Genomic DNA, 7976 nt, shown 5'->3' with positions numbered 1-7976 from the left:
GTCAGGAGTGCGCCTGCGCGAGGTCTCGGAGGCGGGCCAGGTGGGCGGGGCCAGAGGACCGGAAAAGCTGGCGCTGGAGTCAGGAACGGGAGTGGCTGCCCCCGCGCGGGCTGCGAGGCGGTGGGCGTCCGACCGCAGACGACCCCAGGGATGGGCCAGCGGCTGTGAGGTGAGGGCCCTCGCCGCGCCTGGGCAGAGCCCGGCCGGGAACGCGGGCCCCGAGGGCGGCCGGCGGCGGGGCGGATGGGTGGGGCCGCGGTGTCTACGGGGACCCGCCCTGCCTGGTCGGGAATCCGAGCCCCGAGGCGGCGCGTGGCGGGCGGCGGAGCCGGGGAGCGGAGCCGGGGCCTGCGGGAGGATGCGGTGCCCTGGGTGACCCACTCTTGTCTGGGCGGGGACTGCAGCGCCTGGGACCACGGTGTCGCGCGTGGGAGGGGCGCCGGGAGTGGGAGCGCCGCGGGGCTGCCCTCCGTGCCCGCCTCTGCTTTGGGGGGCGCTGAGGCGCACCCGCTTTCCGAGCTGGCGCTGGTTGGTTTCTCTGCCGCTCGGGGCCGGGAGGTGCCTGCCTTGTTCGCCGTCTGTCGTCCTGCGCCCCCGCGCGTGGCGGGCACAGCCCCGGCGAGGAGCGCGGAGCCGGGCCTGTCAGTCCCAGGCTTGGCCCCACCCACCGTGGTGGTCCCGGCGGCCGCGTTTAAAGGGGCCGCACCCCTGCCGCCTGGATGGGCACCGCGCACGATGTCTTGTGTGCCCAGCCCTGCCACTTTCAGGACGCGCCCCGGAGACACTGACTGAGTCGCGGTGTCTGGAATTGACTCATGAGAAGCGAGGCGCTCAAGTGTCTCGAGAATTAAATGGCGTCTGTCTGTTGCTTCTGAAAACAGTGCCTGTAGGGATGACACCTCTAGGTATGGCCAGGTTTCTGCCCTTCTGGGGTTAGGTTTTTAGAATTTGAAAAAGAAATAGTGAAAAATAAGAATAGTATCCTGATTCTGTGTTCCAACGCTTTTTAAGTGAGAGGCATGGGTGGTGTTTATGCCTGTTATGCACACAGTGATGTACAGTTGCTTTCCTTGGTATAACGGAACATTTGTTTTTCTAGGGGGCTCCTCTGGACCAAGCTGTAGCGAAACATGTTTCGGAAAGGCAAAAAGCGACACAGTAGTAGCAGCTCCCAAAGTAGCGAGATCAGTACTAAGAGCAAGGTAGGGGCTGGAGCTGGCCAGCCGTGCGAATTCATTTTCTCCTGATGTTGCATGAAGGATACTAATCGTGGCAGACCTGCTGATGTAGCCTTCAAGCTAGGTGTGTTTTAACATTCTTTTTTTTTCTTTCTTCAGTAGAGACACATTCTGTGCGTGATTTCATTTTGTCTCGGTAGATTTTCTGAAATTCTTAAATCCACTAACCGAGGTGGGGCAGGACCCGTAAATGGTCTTGTTGAAACAAACACACCGCTTTTTAATTATTTTTTTTTTTTTTTACGTGATAGAAATTGCATGCAACTCAGGGGCTGCACTCCTTGAATCGTAGGGTTTGTGGAGTGTGCGCGTAGCCGTAGTTCCGCACTAACGTGTATGCTGCTTGGTATTTTGCTTAGCAGTTTTGTTGGTTTTTCTTTGCAATTCACATTGGTGCTCTGGCCTGCCAGCCCGGGTGTGGACTGGTGCTCGTCGGGATTTTGCGGAAGCGCTGGGGTGGGGCCCAGGAGCCCTGCTCTGATGGGAGGTCTGGGGTATGGATGAGGCGAGGCGAAACCCTGGGTAAATCACTTCACCTCTCCCGGTCGCTGCTCACTTATTAAACGGGGAGCACTCCCCGCCTGCTTTCTGCACAGGGTTCTCCTCGGGTTCAGCGGAGGTAAGGTGAAAGCCCGGTGTTGATTTTCACATACGAGATGCGTATCAGGTGCCGCGTGAGGAGGCAGAGGGACGGGCTCTGATCCAGGTCGGCCGTGGGGACAGCACCGGCACGCAGGACGGTGTTACCGGGAGAGCCGCTGGGATTACGTGTTCATCCGAGTGTCATACAGTTCGCATGTTCGGTGGAGAACTCGAGAGGAGATGGTGCTTCTGATGATGGTTAAATACTCTAATTTCTCAGTCTGTAGACTCCAGCCTCGGGGGCCTTTCTCGGTCCAGCACTGTGGCCAGCCTCGACACGGACTCCACCAAAAGCTCAGGTACAGAGGGGCTGGGTCACGTGTCTTCTGGGGCTCACCCGTTTTACCTGGGAGGCAGGAGTTCTTGTATGTTTGGGTTTTCTTTCTCTCTCTGCCATTTTTTAAAAAATATATATTTTATTGATTTTTTACAGAGAGGAAGAGAGAGGGATAGAGTTAGAAACATCGATCAGCTGCCTCTTGCACACCCCCCCACTGGGGATGTGCCCGCAACCAAGGTACATGCCCTTGACCGGAATCGAACCTGGGATCCTTGAATCCGCAGGCCGACGCTCTATCCACTGAGCCAAACCGGTTTCGGCATCCTCTGCCATTTTTGATAAGAGTTTAGGAATGGCCCAAGACCTGGTGGGATGAGGGTTGGGGTTGTGAGGTGGTTAGTGAAAGCCGTTGGCCGGGCAGGTGCCAAACTGCTCTTAACGGTCCTAGAGCAAAGCACGGGGAACACGTGCTGGTGACTGCTGGGAAGTTTCACCATCGCTTTTTAAGAAACGGGCTGGCAGAGCGTGAGTTCTGTTGTTCATGGGGTGTGGGACAGATGCCTTGCCGACGAGGAGGATTAAGGAGCCATTTGCCCAGAAGACACCAGCTCTAAACCCCAGGAGCACATGTGATTAAGTGTAGCGTCTCTCAGACACTTGAAGACATGGATGCAGCCACCGAAATGAGCAGCTCTTTGGAGATTAAAAGGTGGCTCCTAACTACCAGCACCTAGTATCTGATGGGAAATTCTCCATGTGCACCTGTCTGCTCTCCTTCCACTCTTCCTTTCGGGATCACAGACGAGTCCATCTGTAAAAGTTGGGGGCGGGGAGCGAAGAAACATAGGCTGTAAAACAGAATATAGAAGCACAAGGTCTGTTACCGTCCAGATGCCTCTAACGTATTAGAAGGGGCTGGGCATCTTCTGACATGGACGTCACCTACAATCATCACACGGTCTTTATTTCCTCACTGTGGCAGGCAGCACAGACATGTTGGTGGTTTTGTATTGACTAAGTTTTATAGCTCGCACACTTCTTCGTCCTTTACCATTGGTTAAGGGACTTCCTGTCCAGCGTTATTCCTTCTGCATTGGGGAAAAAAAATTGCCTTTTCTGGCTCAATGGTAAGATAGATCAGGTTTCCTGAATCAGAAAAGCAAGTTGAACATTAACATGGTAAAGAGGGAGAAGGAACCAGAAAATAATTGTGTCGTTATGCATCAGAAAGGGACTCAGTCATTGTCTAGTTGATGCTTTTCTCGTTTGTTTGAAATGAAGGGTATTAATTTACTCCTATTTAGATTTTCATATTTAGCAATATTGTAACTGAGGAAAAGGTTAGTGAAATTTTAAGTTCTTTCCCATTCTAGAAAAAAAATTCTGTATGTCAGGAAACTTATTTTGGTTACAGTCCGTTTCTTACTTGGGAAGGGATTGAGGGTACTGAAGTCTTAGCCTGAACTTTTGTCCACCTTTAGGGCAAAGCAACACCAACTCGGACGCCTGTGCGGAATTCCGAATAAGATACGTCGGTGCCATTGAGAAACTGAAACCCTCTGAAGGAGAAAGCCTTGAAGGGCCACTGGACCTGATAAATTACATCGATGTTGCCCAGGTAAAAACAGAAAAAAGTTCCCGTTATAAGATTCTAGAGAGTAAACTCATGGCTGTGGGGAAAGACATTGCTTGTCCCCAAGCCTGGCTACATCGCGGTGACGATGTTACCGACGTGGTGGTCGGTGCAGGAGGCACAGGCGTCCTGGACCATGGCCGCCTGGGAACAGACGCCGCTCCTTCCCACAAACGTACTTTTTTACTTTCTTTGGGGCCGATGGACCTCCTTGTCTCAGCGAGGCCCGGAGCGCCGTGGCTGGTGACATGCCATCGGCTTGTCTGGAAGCAATCTGCAAACCTTCCTGGATCTCCGCCGAGTAGTGTTAGCGCCTCGATAACCCCTCAGTGGCGACCTAACACACCTACTTATTCCTGCCGTTTCCGTGAGAATTGAGGCCAAGGAGAGGAAGAGGGAAGTGCGTGTCTGCTCACTAGCAGGGCTGTCAGGCCCGGGGAAGGCTCCCTATCAGGTCACAGTGCCGGCCACCCTGGAGCGCCTGTTCTCCGAAGTCCTGGCCCACGGGATCGTTGTTTCATCTCGGGAGGAGTCTCATCGGCGAGGAAATCCGCCATCGAACTGGCCCCAGTGTAGCAGGGAGCCTTCGGTAGTCGGGGCTCCCACGGTTAGTGTCCCCCCGGTTCAGTGTGGAATATAGTCGTTCCGACAACCGTTCCACTGAGAGATTGCCAGTTTCCCCCAAACTACACTAGGCTTATTCCTTCCGATAGGGACTGCTGAATTCCTCCGTCACCTTAGGAACTGGGGTTGTCCAAGTTACGGACGGTAGCATGACTGTTACCGTCTTCTGATGCCTGGCCCTGCCTTAAGCCTCCTGTGAGACATGACTGGCAGGCACCGTAGCACTGAGCACCCAGAGCTAAGGCCGGTGGGCGGTGCTTCGTTATCACGGTGGCCTCAAGGCAGGCAAACGGCCCCGTGAGGACATTTACAGGCGGAGCACCTACCGACTGCCAGCCGGACCTGATGTCAGAGGAGGCCGGTTAGGTCGATTCGAGAGCAGGAGAGAGAGCTGGTCTGTGGGCCAGAGCTCCCACTCCTAACGGGTAGGCTGGAGAGTGAGTCACTGTCCACCCGGCACCGTTTCCTCACCCAAACCCTGGGGCGTGGGGAGCGCCGGGCAGAGCCGACCCCTGGGTGCGCTGCCAAGTGGCTGTGAAAGGCAATTCCTGCGGTGCGTTCCCTGACCGAGTGCTGACACGCGTGTGCACTGAGTATTCTTCTACGTGAACCACTAACCCTTACCCGGATCTGGGAAGGTCCGAGGTTGTCATGAGGCTTAATGCCCACGGGGAGAAAGGGCACCTGGAGTGCATGGGTCTGACTTTGCTCAGATTGGTTGGCTGTAAAAAAGGGGGGACGACAGGGCGTTTCCTGCCTCTTTGGAGACATTCTTGTTGCGCGGCTGTGTGTGCCACATTTTTTTTTCCTTTTAAAAAAATGTATTTTATTGATTTTTTACAGAGAGGAAGGGAGAAGGGATAGAGAGTTAGAAACATCGATGAGAGAGAAACATCGATCAGCTGCCTCCTGCACACCCCCTACCGGGGATGTGCCCGCAACCAAGGTACATGTCCCTGACCGGAATCGAACCTGGGACCCTTCAGTCCGCAGGCCGAGGCTCTATCCATTGAGCCACACCGGTCAGGGCATGTGCCACATTCTTTAAAGAGCGTGGGGTCTGAGCCAGGTCCTAAAATGGATTTCATGTCACCATTTTTACCGTGCGCCCCGCCCCTGCTTCTTGCCTTACAGCAAGATGGCAAGTTGCCTTTCGTTCCCCTGGAGGAAGAGTTCATTATGGGAGTTTCCAAGTACGGCATCAAAGTGTCCACATCGGATCAGTATGTGAGTGAGTAGGAAAGGCGCTCGGGGCGTTGGGGCGTTACGGGCCACTTGCTGTGGGTCGGCTCCTGTCTGCAGAGCCATGGGTGTGAAACGTGCTGGCCTCTGGTCTTAAAGGCGGCCCGTTTCTCAGGGTGGGTGGAGGGGAGCTTCCCCTGGGCGCCCCTGTGTGGTGGGGCCCAGGCCAGCGCCTCTGCTGGCCCCCAGGCCTGTTAGCTTGGAACCCCATCCCCTGCCGGTTCCGAAGGGCCGTCAGCCTGGGGCTGGGCGTGGAGCACCGTCGTGAACTTGGGTCGTCTGACTCGGGTCTTCCTGGAGTTTAAGGAGTCAGGGGCACAGCTGAGCAGCTGGGACCCCCTTTGGGCGAAAACCCCGACCTCGTGTTCCCAAGCCTCACAGAAGACGTGTGCACGGGAACGTGTTCCCAGGGGTGGAGACACGTAGCCCATCACGTCTCTCCTCCCTGCAGGACGTGCTGCACAGGCACGCCCTCTACCTGATCATCCGGATGGTGTGCTATGACGACGGCCTGGGGGCGGGGAAAAGCCTGCTGGCTCTGAAGACCACCGACGCCCGCAGCGAGGAGGTCAGCCTGTGGGTGTACCAGTGCAGCAGCCTGGTGAGCGTCTCCGTGTTCTCACTCGCCAGGCACAGCGGGAACCAGAGGACGCGCAGCCTTGGCAGAGGCTGAGGAGATGCTCTCCACGTGTCTGCCTCTGGCAGGACGCACACGTGGCCGCCAGCCCGCTGTCCGGGCCTCCTGCGGGGCACCGTGTGCCAGAGTCAGAGGTTCAGGGTGAACACCCAGCAGGTGGGGAGGGGTCCTCTAGGGGCAGGGGCCCTGCTTTTCCTGGGGTGTCCTTCCTGGCTGGCAGTGGCCCTTCCACTATCACCACGCCCGCCGGTCTCAGGAACACGGAAGGGAGCACGTGGGCCGGGCTGTGGGCCAGGCCGGCAATGCCACGCGTAGGGTTAGACGTGTAAAGGGCAGGTTCGTAGCTGTGCTGGTCAGATGAAGTTCAGGGACAGATTGGTGAACCTTCTTCCTGTACCTTTTCGCTCAATGTAGGAACAAGCACAAGCCATCTGCAAGGTTCTGTCCACCGCTTTTGACTCCGTGTTGACAGCCGAGAAGGCGTGAGTCTGCCGCCAGCGGAAGTCGGCGTTGCGGGGAAGAAGGTTCGGCTGCTTCCTAAACTGGTTTTCAGTCTGCAGCGCTGAGCTAGCATGCACGTACGCAGTGACCCCTTGTTCTAGGTTTTCTGGGAAGAAAATGCAACGCATAAAACATCGGCCATTTGTTTTTCTATTAAAATGTGTCTTATTAACCGTGAGTTAACGAAGTTACGATCGGGACTAAGAAAGAAACCTCATTTGTCTCTTTTCGACACAAATGAGCGTCACCCCTAAGGGTCCCAGAGGGGCGCTCAGGGAGCAGTGAAGGCTGAGACTCCTGAGGAAGCGTAAGGCTGCGGCTCTGAGCCTCCCAGGGCCGGGGTCTTTCTGGCTCAGCGCTCCGGCCTGGGGACGCGCCGCTGCCCCCGCGACACAAGGAAAAACCTTAAAAAGTCTATCGTCAGGATGACATGCCAGTCAGCCTCAGCATTCGCCTCTGAGTGGACAGAACCGCACGTGTTAGCACATAAAGACACTCATGGCCCTGACCGGTGTGGCTCAGTGGACAGAGCGTCGGCCTGCGGACTGAAGGGTCCCAGGTTCGATTCCAGTCAAGGGCATGTACCTTGGATGCGGGCACATCCCCAGTAGGGGGCGTGCAGGAGGCAGCTGATCGATGTTTCTCTCTCATCGATGTTTCTAGCTCTCTCCCTCTCCCTTCCTCTCTGTAAAAAAATCAATAAAATATATATATAGAAAAAAAAAAAGACGCTCACGTACAGCAGGCTGGTTAGTGAAGGGCTGTTCTCCATAAACAGCGTTTGAAGGGTTAAAAACAAAGCTAATGCCACGTCCATTTAAAAGTATTTTATTTTTTTCTAGTCCGATGACTAGTCACCAAGAAGAGGAGACTTATTAACATGCTCTAGGTATAAATCACTGCATCGCGGACAATGAAAATAAGGATTTAGGTTATACAATATGTACAGTTGCGCTGCAACTAGACCAAAGGAATCGAGTGGATGACTTGAATATCATACATCTCCGAGCATTCCCACTGCACGCCGCAGCGCCCACCCTCAGCAGGGCACGCAGGGTCCGTGCCCGTTTCCCAGTCCTCACGCCTGGCAGGCAGACCTGACCGGTGGCACGCACAATGCCAGGATCCCGAAGCAAAGTTCATGAAACAGACCTGAAGTATAAATAGATATCTACAACG

General features: G+C 55.3%; 1 protein-coding gene across 3 annotated transcripts; it reads left to right on the top strand.

Annotated features, from left to right (window-relative positions):
* The first annotated feature begins 95 nt into the window (after nucleotides 1–95).
* ITGB1BP1 (integrin subunit beta 1 binding protein 1) lies at nucleotides 96–6988 on the top strand. 3 transcript variants are annotated; one of them, XM_054728182.1, is made up of 8 exons: nucleotides 128–169; nucleotides 768–905; nucleotides 1100–1202; nucleotides 2101–2179; nucleotides 3642–3778; nucleotides 5552–5648; nucleotides 6290–6452; nucleotides 6711–6772. In XM_054728182.1, exons 3-7 carry the CDS (start codon nucleotides 1131–1133, stop codon nucleotides 6439–6441), a joined length of 537 nt encoding a protein of 178 aa, XP_054584157.1. In that variant the 5' UTR covers nucleotides 128–169; nucleotides 768–905; nucleotides 1100–1130; the 3' UTR covers nucleotides 6442–6452; nucleotides 6711–6772. The 3 variants fall into 3 exon arrangements, with proteins under 3 accessions (XP_054584156.1, XP_054584157.1, XP_008160648.1); XM_054728181.1 differs by lacking the exons at nucleotides 768–905; nucleotides 6290–6452 and adding an exon at nucleotides 6111–6260 and having other exon boundaries at nucleotides 96–169; nucleotides 5552–5644; nucleotides 6711–6988; XM_008162426.3 differs by lacking the exons at nucleotides 128–169; nucleotides 6290–6452 and adding an exon at nucleotides 6111–6260 and having other exon boundaries at nucleotides 5552–5644; nucleotides 6711–6988.
* Nucleotides 6989–7976: the final 988 nt, after the last annotated feature.

Source organism: Eptesicus fuscus, chromosome 16 (genome assembly GCF_027574615.1).
Source record: "Eptesicus fuscus isolate TK198812 chromosome 16, DD_ASM_mEF_20220401, whole genome shotgun sequence".
Taxonomy (NCBI): Eukaryota; Metazoa; Chordata; class Mammalia; order Chiroptera; family Vespertilionidae; genus Eptesicus; species Eptesicus fuscus.
Note: the sequence above shows the minus strand (reverse complement) of the source record. Positions and strands in the feature narration are given on the sequence as shown.

Excerpts from the sequence above, each read along its gene's own strand:
- ITGB1BP1 (XM_054728181.1), top strand. The coding sequence starts at position 1,131 with ATGTTTCGGAAAGGCAAAAAGCGACACAGTAGTAGCAGCTCCCAAAGT. Across the intron at positions 2,180-3,641 it reads GGACTCCACCAAAAGCTCAG|GGCAAAGCAACACCAACTCG; the intron begins GTACAGAGGGGC and ends GTCCACCTTTAG. Across the intron at positions 6,261-6,710 it reads TGTACCAGTGCAGCAGCCTG|GAACAAGCACAAGCCATCTG; the intron begins GTGAGCGTCTCC and ends CGCTCAATGTAG.